This window comes from Ovis aries, chromosome 1 (genome assembly GCF_016772045.2).
Source record: "Ovis aries strain OAR_USU_Benz2616 breed Rambouillet chromosome 1, ARS-UI_Ramb_v3.0, whole genome shotgun sequence".
NCBI classification, from domain to species: Eukaryota; Metazoa; Chordata; class Mammalia; order Artiodactyla; family Bovidae; genus Ovis; species Ovis aries.
The window spans coordinates 253222865-253244134 of NC_056054.1; the positions used below are offsets into that span (position 1 = coordinate 253222865).

The 21270-nt window shown below is 38.2% G+C and overlaps 1 protein-coding gene across 2 annotated transcripts in view; it reads left to right on the forward strand.

Annotated features, from left to right (window-relative positions):
• Nucleotides 1-21270, forward strand: part of STAG1 (STAG1 cohesin complex component) — a 469514-nt gene that overhangs the window by 145013 nt on the left and 303231 nt on the right. For both annotated transcript variants that reach the window (XM_060395498.1, XM_012102945.4), the window contains exon 4: nt 20699-20863. In XM_060395498.1, coding sequence (XP_060251481.1) covers nt 20699-20863 — 165 coding nt within the window. The remainder of the gene's footprint in view (nt 1-20698; nt 20864-21270) is intronic.

Here is a 21270-nt window from a genome sequence, read left to right on the forward strand (position 1 = left end):
TCAGTATGTCAAAGGATCTGGAAGACCCAGCAGTGGCCACAGGACTAGAAAAGGTCAATCCTCATCCCACTTCCCAAGAAGGGTAATACTAGAGTATGTTCAAATCGTAGGACAGTTGTAGTCATCTCCCTTGCTAGTAAGGTCATGCTTAAAATCTTACATGCTAAGCTTCAGCATTATGTGAACCAAGAATTTCCAGATGTCCATGCTGGGTTTAGAAAAGGCAGAGGAATCAGAGATCAAATTGCCAACATCTGCTGGATAACAGAGAAAGCAAGGGAATATCAGGAAAAACATCTGTTTCATTGACTGTGCTAAAGCCTTTGACTGTGTGGATCATAACAAACTGTGGAAAGCTCTTGTGTGTGTTATTCGCTTAGTCGTGCCCGACTTTTGCGACCCCGTGGACTGCAATCCACCAGGTTCCTCTGTCCATGAGATTTTCCAGGCAAGGATACTGGAGTGGGTTGCCATTTCCTTCTCCAGGGGATCTTCCCAAAGCCTTTGACTGTGTGGATCATAACAAACTGTTCAAAGCTCTTAAAGAGGTGGAAACACCAGACCATCTTACCTGTCTCCTGAGAAACCTGTATGCGAGTCAAGAAGCAACAGTTCACACCCTGTATGGAACAACTGATTGGTTCAGGATCGAGAAAGGAATACAACAGGGCTGTCTGTTGTCATCGTGTTTGTTTATACGTTGAGTACATTATGAGAAATGCTGGACTGAACAATTTACAATCTGGAATCAAAATAGACAGTAGAAACATCAACAACCTCAGATATGCAGATAATACCACTCTAATGGCAGAAAACTAAGAGGTATCAAAGAGCTTTTTGATGAGGGTGAAGGAGGAGAGTAGAAGAACTGGCTTAGAACTAAGTATTAAAAAACTAATGGCATCCGGCCCCATTACTTCATGGCAAATGCAAGGGGAAAAGGTGGAAGTAGTAACAGAGTTCCTCTTCTTGGATTCTAAAATCACTGCAGATGGTGACTGTAGCCATAAAATCAGAAGATGTTTGCTTCTTGGCAGGAAAGTTATGACAAACCTAGACAGTGGGTTGAAAAGCAGAGACATTACTCTGCTGATGAAAGAAAGAAAGTTATGACAAACCAATGCACTGGTCATAGTAAACACCATCTTCCAACAACACAAGAGAAGACTCTACACATGGACATCACCAGATGATCAACACCAAAATCAGATTGATTATATTCTTTGCAGCCAAAGATGGAGAAGCTCTATACAGTCAGCAAAGACAAGACCGGGAGCTGACTGTGTCTCAGATCATGAACTCCTTATTGCCAAATTCAGACTTACATTGAAGAAAGTAGGGAAAACCACTAGACCATTCAGGTATGACCTAAATCAAATCCCTTATGATTACACAGTGGAAGCGAGGAATAGATTTAAGGGAGTAGATCTGATAGAGTGCCTGATGAACTATGGACAGAGGTTCGTACAGGAGACAGGGATCAAGACCATCCCCATGGAAAAGAAATGCAAAAAAGCAAAATGGCTGTCTGGGGAGGCCTTACAAATAGCTGTGAAAAGAAAAGAAGCGAAAAGCAAAGGAGAAAAGGAAAGATGTATGGATCTGAATGCACAGTTCCAAAGATTAGCAAGGAGAAATAAGAAAGCCTTCTTCAGCGATCAATGCAAAGAAATAGAGGAAAACAACAGAATGGGAAAGACTAGAGATCTCTTCAAGACAATTAAAGATACCCAGGGAATATTTCATGCAAAGATGGGCTCGATAAAAGAGAAATGGTATGGACCTAACAGAAGCAGAAGATATTAAGAAGAGGTGGCAAGAATACACAGAAGAACTGTATAAAAAAGATCTTCATGACCCAGATAATCATGATGTGTGATCACTCACCTAGAGCCAGACATCCTGGAATGGGAAGTCAAGTGGGCCTTAGGAAGCATCACTGTAAACAAAGCTAGTGGAGGTGATGACATTCCAGTTGAGCTACTTCAAATCCTAAAAGATGATGCTGTGAAAGTGTAGCACTCAACATGCCAGCCAGTTTGGAAAACTCAGCAGTGGCCACAGGACTGGAAAAGGTCAGTTTTCATTCCAGTCCTAAAGAAGGGCAATGCCAAAGAATGCTCAAAGTACCGCACAACTGCATTCATCTCACATGCTAGTAAAGTAATGCTCAAAATTCTCCATGCCAGGCTTCAGCAATATGTGAACCATGAACTTCCAGATGTTCAAGCTGGTTTTAGAAAAGAGATCAAGTTTAGAACCAGAGATCAAATTGCCAACATCTGCTGGATCATGGAAAAAGTAAGAGAGTTCCAGAAAAACATCTATTTCTGCTTTATTGACTATGCCAAAGCCTTTGACTGTGTGGATCAGAATAAACTGTGGAACATTCTGAAAGAGATGGGAATACAGACCACCTGACCTGCCTCTTGAGAAACTTATATGCAGGTCAGGAAGCAACAGTTAGAAGTGGACATGGAACAATAGACTGGTTCCAGATAGGAAAAGGAGTACGTCAAGGTTGTATACTGTCACCCTGCTTATTTAACTTATATGCAGAGTACATCATGAGAAACGCTGGGCTGGAAGAAGCACAAGCTGGAATCAAGATTGCCGGGAGAAATATCAATAACCTCAGATATGCAGGTCACACCACCCTTATGGCAGAAAGTGAAGAAGAACTAAAGAGCCTCTTGATGAAAGTGAAAGAGGAGAGTGAAAAAGTTGGCTAAAAGCTCAACATTCAGAAAACAAAGATCATGTTATCTTGTCCCATCACTTCATGGGAAATAGACGGGAAACAGTGGCTGACTTTACTTTTTTGGGCTCCAAAATCCCTGCAGATGGTGACTGCAGTCATGAAATTAAGAGACGCTTACTCCTTGGAAGGAACATTATTACCAATCTAGATAGCATATTGAAAAGCAGAGACAATACTTTGCCAACAAAGGTCCGTTTAGTCAAGGCTGTGGTTTTTCCAGTAGTCATGTATGGATCTGAGAGCTGGACTGAAGAAAGCTGAACACTGAAGAATTGATGCTTTTGAACTGTGGTGTTGCAGAAGACTCTTGAGAGTCCCTTACACTGCAAGGAGATTGAACCAGTCCATCCTAAAGGAGATCAGTCCTGGGTGTTCATTGGAAGGACCGATGCTAAAGCTGAAAGTCCAATACTTTGGCCACCTCATGCGAAGAGTTGACTCATTGGAAAAAACTCTGATGCTGGGAGGGATTGGGGGCAGGAGGAGAAGGGGACAGCAGAGGATGAAGTGGCTGGATGGCATCACTGACTTGATGGACATGAGTTTGGGTGAACTCCGGCAGTTGGTGATGGACAGGGAGGCCTGGCGTGCTGCGATTCATGGGGTCGCAAAGAGTCGGACATGACTGAGCGACTGTATTGAACTAAGACAGTGTGTTGAAAAGCAGAAACAGTATTCCGCTAACAAAGGTCTGTATATTCAAGGCTATTGTCTTCTCACTGGTCACATAGGGTTGTGAGAGTGGGACATAAAGAAGGCACACCACCAAAGAATTGATGCCTTCAAACTGTGGTCCTGGAGAAGACACTTGAGTCTGTTGGATTGCAAGGAGATTAAATCAGTCAATCTTAAGGTAAATCAAGCCTGAATATTCCTTGAAAGGACTGAAGCTGAAGCTTCAGTGTTTGTTCACTTGATGTGAACAGTTGACTCATTGGAAAAGTCCTGATTCTGGGAAAGATTGAGGGCAGAAGAAGTCGTCATTAGAAGACATTCTAACATGTATACTATCATGTAAGAATTGAATCGCCAGTCTATGTCTGACGCAGGATGCAGCATGCTTGGGGCTGGTGCATGGGGATGACCCAGAGAGATGTTATGGGGAGGGAGGTGGGAGGGGGGTTCATGTTTGGGAACGCATGTAAGAATTAAAGATTTTAAAATTTAAAAAATAAAAAAAAAATAAAAAAAAATTTAAAAAATAAAAAAAAAAAAAAGAAGAAGAAATGGCTGGATGGTGTCCCCGATGCAATGGACATAAACTTGGGTAAACTTTGGGAGATGGTGAGGTACAGGGAAGCCTGGTGTGCTGCAGTCCATGGAATTGCAAAGTATCCGACAAGACTGGGTAACTGAACAACAACAGTTCAAATAATTATTGATCTCCAAACGGACGCTATATAGTATCATGTTTATTGTACCCCTGTGATTGTATTAGGAATTAATGGACATCATTTTCTCTGTCTGCACCATCTCTAAGCTCATGTCACCCTGATTTATGTCTCCAGCTTGAACTTTACTCTGGATTCCAGACTACAGCTAAATGATGATTCCATTGAAAATCATAATTTAGTATTTAATGGTGCCAATATATTTAAAAAAAAAAAACAAACTTTCACACTTCCATCCCCTGCTAAGCCATTTCCCCATAATGGCAGCTTTGTGCTTCTAGTTGCTCAGCTGTAAACCATGTAGTCATTCAGTCTTTCTTTCCCAGCCTGTAGCTAAAATATCAACGTATGTTGTCTAATTGATTTGCAAATTGCATCAATCATTTTTTACTGTAGTGCTGAGGTAAGCCATCATCATGTGCTTTTGGTGAAACCTATCATGTGTGCTCTTTGCCTCAGAGTCCTGTGTCATCTTTTCAGTGGGGCCTCTCTTATGGATGGTATCTGGAATTGCATATCTTCCCTCCTACTGCAAGGGACTTTTTATCCTCATCTTCTGTGTGTGTGTGTGTGTGTGTGTGTGTGCCTTCTCTCCTTTCTCTGTAGTACTTACTATTATCTAACATAGTATGTCCTTTAGGTATTTATTCATTGTCTGTCTCCCCCTATTAGAAGGTAAGCTGCTTGAAGTGAGAGATTTTTATCTGGTTTGTTTACTGCTGTATACTAGTGTTTGACTTCAGTGATTGTGTATTGAATTAATGAATGGTGTTTAATTTTGTTAAATCATCACTTTTTTTTATGTTAGTGTTTAAAATTTCTAAAATTTTGAGATGATTACAGTCACAGATGAATTATAAGAATTCTACAAGGAATTCCTGTGCAGATTCTTCATGCATATTATCCAAATGTTAACATGTTACAACATTTGCTTTATCATATTTTCTCTCTCTATATATATATACACAGAAATGCATAAATGTGAGTATACATTTATATATCCAAATCTATTATATACCAATTATTATTTTTTAACTCTTTGAGAATAATTTGTTGACATGATACCACTTTACTCCTAGTACTTTATTTAGTATACATTTTCTTAAAAGCAGATGTATTCTTCACAACCACAGTACATGTTTTAAAAATCAGGAAAGCAATATTTGTATAATACTGACCTTATGTACATAAATTTCATTCAGATTTTGTCTGATGCTCTAAGAATGGCCTAAATAGAAGAAAAAAGTTTTTTTTTTTTCCCTTGGTTTATGATCTAATCCAGGAATTCCTATTGCTTTTAGGTGTCATGTAAATCAGCGTAACTGTAACCTGACTTGTCTTTACTCTCTGGTTTAATGTTTTATTATGTTTTTTGTTCTCCATTCTATTAAAGTGAGACCAGTACTTATATTCTGAACATTATTTAACTTTCATATATACATAGGCTAAGTAGGAAAAGTAGAAAAAGAGATATAATTTTTACTTTTCTGCCGATATATTCATACACATAGAAAATTTAGTATAGCATGTACAACAAAATATTAACCATGAGTATCAGAAGTAAAGGTTAACAGGTGAATATATTTTTGAAAATCAGATACTCTAAATTCCTTGGTACTATTATTTATGTTATGAATTTTACGATATATATTTTATAAATTTAATCACTGTATAGTATTCTGAATGTGATTATCTATTTTAATTTATTCCTTATCCTTGAATATATATGTTAAAATTTGCTTACTAATTTAAACCATGAAGACATAAGCTTCTATCTCAAGAATAAATTTGTTCTAGAGCCATAGATACTTTTTAATCTGCTGCTGCTGCTGCTAAGTCCCTTCTGTTGTGTCCGACTCTGTGCAACCCCATAGATGGCAGCCCACCAGGCTCCCCCGTCCCTGGGATTCTCCAGGCAAGAACACTGGAGTGGGTTGCCATTTCCTTTTCCAAGGCATGAAAGTGAAAAGTGAAAGTGAAGTCACTCAGTTGTGTCCGACTCAGCGACCCCATGGACTGCAGCCTACCAGGTTCCTCCGCCCATAGGATTTTCCAGGCAAGAGTACTGGAGTGGGGTGCCATTGCCTTCTCAGACTTTTTAATCTAGATTCTTAAAATTACAATTCATTACTCAAAAAATATGCTATATATTTTGAAAGTTTTTGATGTATGTTACTGGGTTACTTTTCACACAACAAAATATATGGCATTACCTATCTTACTTTTGAGTATACTGATTGTTAAATCTTTTGTGATTTTTAAGTAATGTAACATTTTGTCAATATATTATGCAATAGTGGTCATTTGTATTTCTTTTCTGAATTGCCTATTGGTCCTTTTCTATACCACTTTTTCTATTTTTAATTTTCTAAACAATTGAAACATCTTTTAAAAATAGTTTTTGTAGGTTAAGCCAACATACTTTTATGATCAGTTTTGGAAATGTAATTATTAGTTGGATTTGTATCTATCTCCTCTTTGTCAAATCAGCTTTCTTGTTTTTATTTTGAAAATTTTTTCATTGAACATTTAGACAAACATTTAGACTAACATTTAGTTCTGGCTTCCTTAATTATGCTAAAAGATACCATACTTTTTCCAGGAATCTAGAATTAAAACAGCAGTCTCCATTTAATTTCCTCATACTAAATCCCTTCCCCTCCACCCTATATCTAATGAGATTCCAAGTCTCATGAATTTTTGTTTCATAATGTCTTATACAATCTGTCCCTTCTGTTACATTTCCAGTGTTCCTTTCTTTAGGCCTCACTTTAAAGGACTTGTACTGTTACCTTCCTGTTTTTAAACTTTTCCCTTTTCCATCCTATTTTTTAAATCACTGCCAAGTTGACCCCCTTTTTTTTAACTTGTTCGAATATTAAGAAGCACCTTTTTATTTAGGGGCATTTTCCTCCAACTTATTTTATTGTGTTTGTAAACTCATAACCTTTTATTTAGTCAGATACATCTCTTTTGTCCTTCTGTATATGGCTTGTGGTTTTTCACTTATTCCTGGGTGTTTATTGGAAGGACTGATTTTGAAGCTGAAACTCCAATATATTGGCCACCTGATGCGAACAGCTGAATCATTTGGAAAGACCCTGATGCTGGGAAAGATTGAGGGCTGGAGGAGAAGCGGACGACAGAGGATGAGATAGTTGGATGGCATCAACGATTTGATGGACATGGGTTTCAGTAGACTCCGGGAGTTGGTGATGGACAGGGAGGCCTGGCGTGCTGTGGTTCATGGGGTCACAAAGAATCGGACATGACTGAGCGACTGAACTGAACTGAACCTTAGCTCATGGTGTTTATTTTCTTTTTGAAATCTTTGTTTCCTAAATTCTGTTCATAGAAATCTAACTAACTTTATTAGTCTTACTTAATTGACCAAGTCTCAATTTTATGCTTATCTCTTGTTTGATCTTCTCCCTGATTATCAGTCAGTGAAAGTTATTTTTCCTTTCATAGAACCTTTGCAATACTTATATTAAAGCAAGTTTCTATGAAAAGTCTTTTTAAAAAATAGACTGTATTTCACTGTAGTTATTTGTCTTTCTGTTTCAGTTGTTAGTTTCTGAAGATTTTACATTAAACTACCCCACATATGTTGATATTCATTATTTGTGAAAGGATGGGGATTATTATATATTCATACCTCATTAATAATTTTAGGTTCAGATCAGATCAGTCACTGAGTCATGTCTGACTCTTTGTGATCCCATGAATCGCAGCACGCCAGGCCTCCCTGACCATCACCAACTCCCGGAGTTCACTCAGACTCACGTCCATCGAGTCAGTGATGCCATCCAGCCATTTCATCATCTGTCGTCCCGTTCTTCTCCTGCCCCCAACCATCCCAGGATCAGTCTTTTCCAATGAGTCAACTCTTCGCATGAGGTGGCCAAAGTACTAGAGTTTCAGCTTTAGCATCATTCCTTCCAAAGAACACCCAGGACTCATATCTTTTAGAATGGACCAGTTGGATCTCCTTGCAGTCCAAGGGACTCTCAAGAGTCTTCTCCAACACCACAGTTTCAAAGCATCAATTCTTCGGTGCTCAGCCTTCCTCACAGTCCAACTCTCACATCCATTACATGACCACAGGAAAAACCATAGCCTTGACTAGATGGACCTTTGTTGGCAAAGTAATGTCTCTGCTTTTCAATATGCTATCTAGGTTGGTTATAACTTTCCTTCCAGGGAGTTAGCATCTTTTAATTTCATGGCTGCGATCACCATCTGCATTGATTTGGGAGCCCAAAAAAATAAAGTCTGACACTGTTACCCCATCTATTTCCCATGAAGTGATGGGACCAGATGGCATGATTTTCGTTTTCTGAATGTTGAGCTATAAACCAACTTTTTCTCTCTCCTCTTTCACTTTCATCAAGAGGCTTTTTAGTTCCTCTTCACTTTCTCCTATAAGGATGGTGTCATCTGCATATCTGAGGTGATTGATATTTCTCTTGGCAGTCTTGGTTCCAGTTTGTGCTTCTTCCAGTCGAGCGTTTCTCATGATGTACTCTACATATAAGTTAAATTAGCAGGTTGACAATATACAGCCTTGACGTACTCCTTTTCCTATTTGGAACCAGTCTGTAGTTGCATGTCCAGTTCTAACTGTCACTTCCTCACATGCATACAGATTTCTCAAGAGGCAGGTCAGGTGGTCTGATATTCCTATCTCTTTCAGAATTTTCCACAGTTTACTGTGATCCAAACAGTCAAAGGCTTTGGCATAGTCAATAAAGCAGAAATAGATGTTTTTCTGGAACTCTCTTACTTTTTCCATAATCCAGCGGATGTTGGCAATTTGATCTCTGGTTCTTCTGCCTTTTTTAAAACCAGCTTGAACATCTGGAAGTTCACGGTTCACGTATTGCTGAAGCCTGGCTTGGAGAATTTTGAGCATTACTTTACTAACATGTGAGATGAGGGAAATTGTGCGGTAGTTTGAGCATTCTTTGGCGTTACCTTTCTTTGGGATTAAAATGAAAACTGCTCTTTTCCAGTCCTGTGGCCACTGCTGAGTTTTCCAGATTTGGCATATTGAGTGTAGCATTTTCACAGCATCATCTTTCAGGATTGGAAATAGCTCAACTGGAATTCCATCACCTCCACTAGCTTTGTTCACAGTTATACTTTCTAAGGCCCACTTAAGTTCCCATTCCAGGATGTCTGGCTCTGGGTGAGTGATCACACAATCGTGATTATCTTGGTCATGAAGATCTTTTTTGTACAGTTCTTCTGTGTATTCTTGCCATCTCTTCTTAATATCTTCTGCTTCTGTTAGGTCCATACCATTTCTGTCCTTTATGGAGCCCATCTTTGCATGAAATGTTCCCTTGGTATCTGTAGTTTTCTTGAAGAGATCTCTAGTCTTTCCCATTCTGTTGTTTTCCTCTATTTCTTTGCTTTGATCACTGAGGAAGGCTTTCTTATCTCTCCTTGCTATTCTTTGGAACTCTGCATTCAGATGCTTATATCTTTCCTTTTCTGCTTTGCTTTTTGCTTCTCTTCTTTTCACAGCTATTTGTAAGGCCTCCCCAGACAGCCATTTTACTTTTTTGCATTTCTTTTCCATGGGGATGGTCTTGATCCCTGTCTCCTGTTCAATGTCAGGAACCTTAGTCCATAGTTCATCAGGGACTCTATCTATGAGATCTAGTCCTTTAAATCTATTTCTCACTTCCACTGTATAATCATAAGGGATTTGATTTAGGTCATACCTGAATGGTGTATTGGTTTTTCCTACTTTCTTCCATTTAAGTCTGAATTTGGCTCAGCCACAGTCAGCTCCCAGTCTTGTTTTTGCTGACTGTATAGAGCTTCTCCATCTTTGGCTGCAAAGAATATAATCAGTCTGATTTTGATGTTGACTCTTACTGACCCCATGGATTGCAGCCTACCAGGTGCCTCCGTCCATGGGATTCTCCAGCCCAGAGTACATTCTTACATTAAATTGCATCATTTTCACAAAGTGAAGGGTGTATTTAGGTTTTTGAATTCCTGAGTCTGTTTTCCAGAAAATTCTTTACTTTATAGATTGAGTCAGGGTTTGTTTTAGAAAGTTGTCCCCCTCCCCTCAGATATTTGTTCATGTCTTTTTTACCCACAGTGTCCCTTGAATTACCTATAGCAATGAATACCTCAACCCGGTGTAGCATAGGTATCTCACTTGCACTATGGCTTCTGGGATTTGAAGCTTCAGTGTCCCTCCTCCACCACCAAATGACAGAATTGTATTAGGATGTTGAAAAATACATTTTAAAACACTGTGAATTTTTTGACAGGTATGTGTGCTGCTATATAGAAGTATCAACTATTTAATATTTTTCACACATAGTAAGTGGAGAATGAATATAGAAAGAAAAGTTGTGTTCAATGAGTGAAAGAAATTGTCTGATATCTTATATTCTGTAGATGGAATCAATTTACTCATGTCTCTTTGCTCATGATTAAATTCACGTTATACATATTTGATAATATTACCACTTACTGTCACTTGGGCTGTTAAGCATAAGTTCTTAGAGGTAGTATAAATGAGCCTCTGTGAGAGAAGACATTAAAGCTAGCCACGCATACTCAGTTGAGGCACATATTTGGAAGGAGGTCCACTTTCCATTAGTGGAAGAAAGATTTACTAGACAGGTAGTAGCTGGGATAAATGGAGTAAGCTGATCATCATCTACCAGGGAAACTGTATCTCTAGGATCGTAAAGTACATCTGGTCTAGAGCTAGCACCTGTATTGCCTGGAAGTCTGTTATGAGGACCCCACCCAATGGCCTGGGATTCAAGGATAGCATTTCAGTCCCTGAGACAAACCTATAATGGATAGGACTCTAGCTCCAAGGAACTGAATTACTGGCTGGGTTTCTAAGGCATTAGTAACCTCCTAATTAAGGGAAAGACTCAGCTTTTTTTTTTTTTTTCCTATTAACTTATTTAAATTGAAGCATAGTTGATCTGTAATACTGTTTCAGGTATGCAACAAAGTGATTCATGTTATATACTTGAGATTATTTTCCATTATAGGTTATTATAAGATATTGAATATATTTCTTAGTGCTTACAGTAAATCCTTCGTGCTTATCTGTTTTAGTTTTTTGTATCTATTAATTGCATATTCCTAATTTATTCTTTCCCCTTTGGTAACCACGTTTGTTTTCTACATCTGTGAGTATGTTTCTGTTCTGTATATAAATACATTTGTATTTTTTTTCAGATTCCATATATGAGTGATATCATATAATATTTGTTTTTCTGTTACTTTATTAAATATAATATTCTCCAGGTACATCTATGTGGCTGCAAATGGTAGTATTTCTTGTTGTGCCTGGGCAGCACTGCATTATATATGTGTGCCACATCTTCTTAAGCCAGCTGACTGTCGAGGGACACTTGGGTTGTTTCCATGTCTTGACTTTTGTATTTAGTGGTGCTGTGAACATTGGGATGAATATATCTTTTTGAGTTGGAGTTTTCATTTTTCTCCTGATTTATACCCAAGAGTGGAATTGCTGGATTATACAATGGCACCCCACTCCAGTACTCTTGCCTGGAAAATCCCATGGACAGAGGAGCCTGGTGGGCTGCAGTCCATGGGATCGCTAAGAGTCGGACACGACTGAGCAACTTCACTTTCACTTTTCACTTCCATGCATTGGAGAAGGAAATGGCAACCCACTCCAGTGTTCTTGCCTGGAGAATCCCAGGGACAGGGGAGCCTGGTGGGCTGCCGTCTATGAGGTCGCACAGAGTCAGACACAACTGAAGTGACTTAGCAGCAGCAGCAGCATGGTAGCTTCATTTTTAGGTTTTTTGTTTGTTTAAGGAACCTCCATACTGTACCATGTGACTGTATCAGTTTATATAACCATCAACAGTATAGGAGGGTTCCCTTTTCTCCAGATCTTTTTCACCATTTATTTCTAGACTTGTGTTGTGTTTCTTTATAGTAAAATGAAATATCAGAAAGAGAAAGCTTAAGAAAAATCTCATTTAAAGCTGTGTCAAAAATTACCAAAAATAAACTTAACCAAGTTGAAAGGCCTATATGCAGAAAATGATAATACATTGATAAAGGAAACTGAAAGTGATTTAAAGAAATTGAAAGATATCCCATGCTCCTCAATTGGAAGAATTTGTAGTTAAAATGTCCATAGTACCCAAAGGAGTCCACAGATTTAATGCAATCTATATCAGGTCAGGAAGCAACAGTTAGAACTGGACATGGAACAACAGACTGGTTCCAAATAGGAAAAGGAGTTCGTCAGTGCTTTATATTGTCAACCTGCTTATTTAACTTCTATGCAAAGTACATCATGAGAAACACTGGACTGGAAGAAACACAAGCTGGAATCAAGATTGCCGGGAGAAATATCAATCACCTCAGATACACAGATGACACCACCCTAATGGCAGAAAGTAAAGAGGAACTAAAAGCCTCTTGATGAAAGTGAAAGAGGAGAGAGAAAAAGTTGGGTTAAAGCTCAACATTCAGAAAATGAAGATCATGGCATCTGGTCCCATCACTTCATGGGAAATAGATAGGGAAAGAGTGGAAACAGTGTCAGACTTTATTTTTTTTGGCTCCAAAATCTCTGCAGATGGTGATTGCAGCCATGAAGTTAAAAGACGCTTACTCCTTGGAAGAAAAGTTATGACCAACCTAGATAGTATATTCAAAAGCAGAGACATTCCTTTCCTGACTAAGGTCCGTCTAATCAAGGCTATGGTTTTCCAGTAGTCATGTATGGATGTGAGAGTTGGACTGTGAAGAAGGCTGAGCACCGAAGAATTGATGCTTTTGAACTGTGGTGTTGGAGAAGACTCTTGAGAGTCCCTTGGACTGCAAGGAGATCCAACCAGTCCATTCTGAAGGAGATCAGCCCTGGGATTTCTTTGGAAGGAATGATGCTAAAGCTGAAGCTCCAGTACTTTGGCCACCTCATGCGAAGAGTTCACTCCTTGGAAAAGACTCTGATGCTGGGAGGGATTGGGAACAGGAGAGCAGGGGACGACAGAGGATAAGATGGCTGGATGGCATCACGGACTCGATGGACATGAGTCTGAGTGAACTCCAGGAGTTGGTGATGGACAGGGATGCCTGGTGTGTTGCGATTCATGGGGAAAGTGTTTGGGAACTTCTTTTTAGTCCAGCCACTGAACTGGTCGTTATCAGTTATTCCATACAATTTACTTTAGTTGCACATCACAATTCAATCGAGGAATGGTTTGTGATTGTTGTGTAGAATAAAAGACAAGACTTGAAAATGACGGTTTTTTATGATCTGCTGGCAGAGTATGAGGCACCTGCTTATCAAGCCTTTCTACCTTTCCAATTTGCTTCAAATGCCTAATGACTGTAGAATGGTTGATACTCAGTTCTTTGACAACTTCATGTGCAGTTGTAAGAGGATTGCCTTCAGTGATTGCTCTCAGTTAGTTGTTGTCTGTTTCTAATGGTTGGGCACTGTACTCCTCATCTTCAAGGCTTTTGTGTAATGTGCAAAACTTTTTGAACCACTAGTACCCTGTATGTTCGTTAGGAGTTCCTGGGCCAGATGCATTGGTGATGTTGTGAGTTGTCTCTGATGCTTTTATGACCCATTTTGAACTCAAATTTTTAAAAAAATTGCTCAAATTTGTTTTCTGTCTAAAAAAATATAAAATCAAGAGCAAGTGTTAAGTCATTAGGAAAGAAAGTGAGAAATGTACATTTTAATGATGTATATGATAATCACATGTATTTAACAGTGTATTCCAATATCAAACAGCAAAGTTCAACAGTGCAAAACCACGTTTACTTTTGCACCATCGTAATAGCTTTGTGGGGATAGAGGTTATGATGTTGGATTGTACAAGATTGGAGAGTCTAATCAGGAGAGAAATCTTCACCAGTAATTCAAACAGAAAAATGTAATGTGAGAAATTATCATTTGTTGAAATTCTTTAATCAGTTATCATTCAAGGATTATGAATTAAGACAACTAAGTATCTCTCTATTAGAGTGGCTGAAATCTAAGAACCTGGCAATACCAATTTCCTGGCACGAATTCGAAGCAACAGAAGCTGGAGCTCATTGCTGGTTAGAATGTGAAATGGTGTTGCCACTGTGGAAGACTGTGGAAGTTTTGTACTACGCTAAACATAGTTTTACTGTATGATATGGTAATCCTAGATGTTTGCACAATGGATTCGGAAGTTTTGTTTATACAAAACTCTGCATGTAAATTCTTATAGAAGTTTTATTCCTAACTGCTAAAAATGGTGGGCAGGATGTCCACTGTTGGGTAACTGGATGACAAAACATGGTACATGCATACAGTGGAATATTGTTTACAGATAAACAGAAATGAGCAATTTAACCTCTAAAAGACATAGATCAATATTTAATTTGTTTTGGTAAGATGAAAAATACCAGTATGAAAATATATGCTGTGTGACTACAATTATATAAGTGTGTAAAAGACAAAACAGTAGTGGTGATTAAAAAATATTTTTTTGAGTTTGCCAAGGGAAAGTGGGAGGGTTAAATGTGAACAATAGGCATTTTTAAGGTAGTGAGACTTTTTTCTGTTATTCCATAATTGTGCATTCATGACACTATGTATTTGTCAAAAATCATTGAACTTTTCATGAAAAGTGAATTTTATTAATTCACATGTTTAAAAAATCATTTATAAGGTTGGGGAATACCAGGATGAAATGTAGAGTGTATCAATATCATCTAAGTCTGTTGCTGACTTTAGTAACTTTGGAAATGAGTCTGTAAGACTAAAGTCAAAGAAAACTGCTGTACACAATGCATAAAAGAGCTGCAATCTAGTTCATAAAATTGTTTCCCATGAGATAGGGCTTAAAATACTGCTAGGGCTTAAAATACTGCTGTATAAGTACACTGATGAGAGCCAGATTTCTCGCTGTTGGGAGTGGGAGTTTGTAGATGAGTATGGGGAAGAAGCATCCATATGTTAATGGATTAGATTTGGAGATACCAGTTTCAAAAAAAGTTTGCTTAACTTAATATAGATAACAGATCATTGCATTGAGAAATATTTGTAGTTATGTATATATATATGGAACATACATTTCATTGTTTTGCTCACTTAAGGGCCTAGAAGCAAGGGCACTCAGTATCAAGGAGCAAAACCTAGTGCCCAGATCTTTATTCCTAATAAAATTCTCTAATAAAAGGAACCAGAACTATTACCTGATTCTAAAACTGGAAAACAGAATATACAGTATGAGCATGGAGAATGTTGTGCTGCTAGAAAGTAACCAAGTTCTAAATAAAAAATACACACAATGGAGTATGTGTATATTTATCACACAATAATATGTCTGAAGGATAAAGGAGACAAAACTGAAAGATCTCTCAATGGCCAAAGCTGAAACAAGTTGAACAACAAAATAAAATAATATTTAATTGTAATCCAAAATAACTGTTGACGGATCTACATTAGTATACATGATTGAATGAATGAGAGAGAATAGAGAAATCTCCCATGCTGAAAGAATATCAAACAGTATGTATAAAGGCTCGATCTCCAAGGAGGTGGAGCATAGCTCCTCACTCCTTCAATGTGGAATGCCCATAGTGACTTTCTTCCAAACAGTGAGGTATGGAGACAAGAGTAAAAGTAACTTTACAGTGGAAAACCTGACAAATATCACCTCTGCCAACTGATTAACAGGTCAGCATTAAGAGTGATAAGTCATGTGTTAGACTATACCCTTAATTGTGAGGTGACAAAAGATAAAGGTGACACTTTATCTCTTATATCTTCCTCTCCAAACCCATAATTCCAGTCTGGTTGTGAGAAAAACATCAGATAAACCCCAGTTGAGGAATGTTGTATAAAATACCTGTACAACATAAATACTTATCCAAAGTTCCTTAAAATTTTCAAGGTCACCATAAACCAGGAAAGAATAAAAACTGTTGCAGCCAAGAGGAGCTTAGGGAGACATGATGTGAATATGTCTAAGAGCCCTTGGGTGGGCTTCTAGAACAGATCATTAAAAAAAAACTAGGAAAATCTGAATTAAATATGGACTTTTGTTAATGTATCAATAGTGGTTCATTAATTGTAGCATATATCATACAAATAGTAAGGTGTTAATAATAGATCTAATTAGATACGATATATGTGGGGGTTCCTTTTACTGTCTTCACAACTTTATTTTATTATAGCTAACAGTGTTATAAAACTAATTTATTTGAAAATAAGCAGTAAATTTATTATGTATTAATTCACACACACAAATAGAGGTCAGGCTATTAACTATAATATCAAGAGGAGTGAGAGAGTATTTTGAAGAATATAAGAATAGAGAATGATGGGAGTGTGTCCTCTGAGCGGGAAGAAAAGTCCCACTATGCTGTGCTTTGTAGTGTTCCTCTAGGGCATTTGAGTTATAAAGCTTACCATTGCAGCGGATGGCAAGAGAAATGTTTACTGAATCCAGTTCCAGCGTCACAAAGTGGGGCAAAATAGAGTACATTTGGAGAATAGTAAATTGATAACCAAAACAGTCTGGTATGAGAGAGAACTAAACCACTCAAGAAAGTGTATAAAGATTGAGAGGATGCTTAGCAGAGACCTAAGGTAACACTGACAGGGAAGGAATATAGGGAGGGAAGAGATATCTGAAACACATAGGGATAATGTGGCTTGCTGGGAGAGTTGCAAAAAAATGTCTATTAAATTTACCAACATTAATTTTATTGGTGAATTTGGTCAGTAACTCTAGTGTGTTTATATATAAGTGAAATTTATGGGAATGATAACAAGAGTAGTGACTGCAAGCTACTCTATCTTGACTCTAAAGGTGAGACATAGATAAGATGTTATCAGGTGTTGACTTTTCTTTGTAAGTTGGGGGTATGGCATGGGATGGGTTGTTAATTGAAGATTGTGCCTTGTCTACCTCAATGAAACTAAGAGCTGTGCCCTGTAGGGCCACCCAAGTTGGATGGGTCATGGTGGAGAGTTCTGGCAAAATGTGGTCCACTAGAGAACTGAATGATAAACCACTTAAGTATTCTTGCCTTGAGAACCCCATGAACATTGGGAAAAGGCAAAAAGATAGGACACTGGAAGATGAACTCCCCAGGTTGATAGGTGCCCAGTATGCTACTGGAGAAGAGTGGAGAAATACTCCAGAAAGAATGAAGAGAAAGAGCCAAAGCAGAAGAAAAACCCAGTTGTGGACTGACTGGTAATGGAAGTAAAGTATGATGCTGTAAAGAACAATGTTGCATAGATACCTGGAATGTTAGGTTCATGAATCAAGGTAAATTGGAAGTGATCAAACAGGAGATGGAAAGAGTGAACATAGACTTTTTAGGAATCAGGGAACTAAAATGGACCAGAATGGGCAAATTTAATTCACATGACCATTAGATCTACTACTCTGGGCAGGAATCCCATAGAAGAAATGGAGTAGCCATCATAGTCAACAGAGGAGTCGGTAATGCAGTACTTAGGTGCAATTTCAAAAACAACAGAATGATCTTTGTTGATTTCCACGGCAAACCATTCAGTATCACAGTAACCCAAGTCTGTACCGCAACCAGTAATGCTGAAGAAACTGAGGTTGAATGATTGTATGAAGTCCTACAAGATCCTTTAGAACTAACACCCAAAAAAGATGTCCTTTTCATCATAGACTGGAATGCAAAAGTAGAAAGTCAAAAGATACCTGCGGTAATAGGCAAGTTTGGCCTTGCAGTAGAAAATGAAGCAGGGCAAAGACTTACAGAGTTTTGCCAAGAGAATGTACTGGTCATAGCAAACACCTTCTTCCAAAAAGACAAGAGCCGAATCTATACATGGACATCACTAGATGGTCAACAGCAAAATCAGATTGATTATATTCTTTGCAGCCAAAGATGAAGAAGCTCTATACAGTCAGCAAAAAGAAGACCGGGAACTGACTGTGGCTCAGATCATGAACTCCTTATTGCCAAATTCAGACTTAAGCTGAAGAAAATAGGGAAAATGCCATTCAGGTATGACCTAAATCAAATCCCTTAAGATTACACAGTGGAAGGGACAAATAAATTCAAGAGATTAGATCTGATAGACCAACTGCCTGGAGAACTATGGACAGCAGTTTGTGACATTGTACAGGAGACAGGGATCAAGACCATCCCCATGGAAAAGAAATGCAAAAAAGCAAAATGGCTGTCTGGGGAGGCCTTACAAATAGCTGTGAAAAGAAGAGAGGCGAAAAGCAAAGGAGAAAAGGAAAGATACAGCCATCTGAACGCAGAGTTCCAAAAACAGCAAGGAGATAGAAGAAAGCCTTCCTTAGAGATGAATACAGAGAAATGGAAAACAACAGAATGGGAAAGACTAGAGATCTCTTGAAGAAGATTAGAGATACTGAGGGAACATTTCTTGCAAAGATGGGCACAATAAAGGACAGAAATGGCATGGACCTAATAGAAGCAGAATATACTAAGAATTGGTGTCAAGAATACACAGAAGAACTATACACAAAGATCTTAATGACCCAGATAACCACGATGATGTGATCACTCACCTCAAGCCAGATATCCTGGAGTGTGAAGCCAAGTGAGCCTTAGGAAGCATCACTACGAACAAAGCTAGCAGAGGTGATGGAATTCCAGTGGAGCTATTTCAGATCCTGAAAGGTGATGCTGTGAAAGTGCTGCACTCAATATGCCAGGAAATTTGGAAAACTAAGAATGGCCACAGGAATGGAAAGTGTCCCAATCCCAGAGAAAAGTAATGCTAAAAAAGTTGAGACTGCTGCACAATTGCACTCATCTTACACTCTAGCAAAGTAATGCTTCAAATTCTCCAGGCTAGGGTTCAACAGTAAATGAACAGTACCGATGGCAAAGATGGATTTAGTAAAAGCAGAGGAACCAGAGATCAAATTGCCAACATACATTGGATCATTGAAAAAGCAAGAGAATTCCAGAAAACCTTATGTTTTATTGACTATTCCTAAAGCTGTGACTGTGTGCATTACAGCAAACTGTGGAAAATACTTAAAGAGATGGGAATACCAGACCACCTTACCTGCTTCCTGAGAAATCCGTATGCAGGTCAAGAAGCAACAGTTAGAACCATACATGAAATCACGAACTGGTTCTAAATTGGGAAAGGAGTATGTCAGTGCTATCTGTTGTCACCCTGCTTGCTTAACTTCTATGCAGAGTGCATCCTGTCAAATACTGGGCTGGATGAAGCACAAACTGGAATCAAGAATGCTGGGAGAAATATTAGTAATCTCAGATATGCAGTTGATACCACTCTTATGGCAGAAAGTGAGAAGGAACTAAAGAGCCTTCTGATGAAAGTGAAAGAGGAGAGTGAAAAAGCTGGCTTAAAACTCAACATTCAGTAAACTAATATCATGGCATCTCGTCCCATCACTTCATGGCAGATAGAAGGGGAAACAATGAAAATAGTGAGAGGCTTTATTTTTGGGGCTCTAAAATCACTGCAAGTGGTGATTGCACTATGAAATTAGAAGATGCTTGCTCCTTTGAAGGAAAGCTCTGACAAACCTAGACAACATATTAGAAAACAGAGGCATTATTTTGCCAACAAATGTGTGTCTAGTCAAAGCTATCGTTTTTCCAGCAGTCATGTTTGGATCTGCAAGTTGGACCATAAAGAAAGCTGGGTACCAAAGAACTGATGCTTTTGAACTGTGGTGTTGGAGAACTCTTGAGAGTCCTTTGGTCTGCAGGGATATCAAACCAGTGAATCCTAAAGGAAATCAGTGCTAAATATTCATTGGCAGGATTGATGTTGAAGCTCAAACTCCAATACTTTGGCCATCTGATGCAAAGAAATGACTCACTGGAAAAGCCCCTGATGCTGGGAAAGATTGAAGGGGGGAAAAGAAGGTGACAACAGAGGATGAGATGGTTAGATGACATCACTAACTCAATGGACATGTTTGAGCAATCTCTGGGAGTTGGTGATTGACAGGGAAACCTATCGTGCTGTAGTCCATGGGCTGGCAAAGAGTCAGACAGGACTGAACGACTGAAATGAACTTACTGAAAAACAACTTCAAGGCCAGAATATTTGCAGTAGTTTTATTACTTGCGATGGTTCCAAAAATTGTCAATATATATTTGTTGCATGACTGAATAAGAAATATTTTAGTACTTAAGTTGAAGGAGAAGTTGAACATGCAGTTTGTCCAAGTAGCATTTTGTTGAACATGATTTCGGAGGAAGTCTAGTCTTGAGGTTGGTAATAAGAAAATGTCAAGACAGGGTTGTGTTTGGGGACAGGGTTCCAGCACTGTCATTATTGTACAAAATAGTAAATCTTTTTCTTTTCATACCTTGTATAAATTAACTTGTACTTTTCTGTTTGCACTTTTTAAAAATCAGTACAAACGTTGTAAAGCTTTTGAAATTATCTCTTACCTATAACAGTGCTAAATTCCCTTTCACAGGCTCAAACATAATTTGAGATCACTCTCCATAAGGCAAATATGCCTGCATTTAATTTTGCTTTTCCCCTTTTTTTATTCAGTCTACAAATAAGAAACCTCGAAAATCACCAGGAGAGAAGAGTAGAATTGAAGCTGGAGTTAGAGGAACAGGCCGTGGAAGAGCCAATGGGCACCCTCAACAGAATGGTGAAGGGGAACCTGTCACATTATTTGAAGTGGTGAAGCTGGGGAAAAGTGCAATGCAGGTAAACTTTAAGTGTTTCTATTTTACTAATAAAGCAATATAGGGTCAATAACATGTAAGACCTGTTAGTGTATATTTTGACATTTTTATACAATTGTTGATGTGTAGTCAAGTTTACTAAGGGGTTTCCTTTGCTTATTTTGTAAAAGTGTCAGGAAAGGCATATTGTTTAATAGTAAGTTAATGTTACAAATTTTAAATTGCATTATGTTGAATAAAATAATTTGCAGTATAGTAGGAACTGCCTGAGAATTTGTATTGCGTCAGTCCTGTATATTTTTAGAATTTGACTTAATGTAAGTAACATGTGTATTGAAGAATATTTGAAAGAAGAAAGGGTATTAAAAAATGCCTAAGTAGTGAATTAGAAATAACCACAGTTAACATTTTATGGTTATTTGTGTTTGT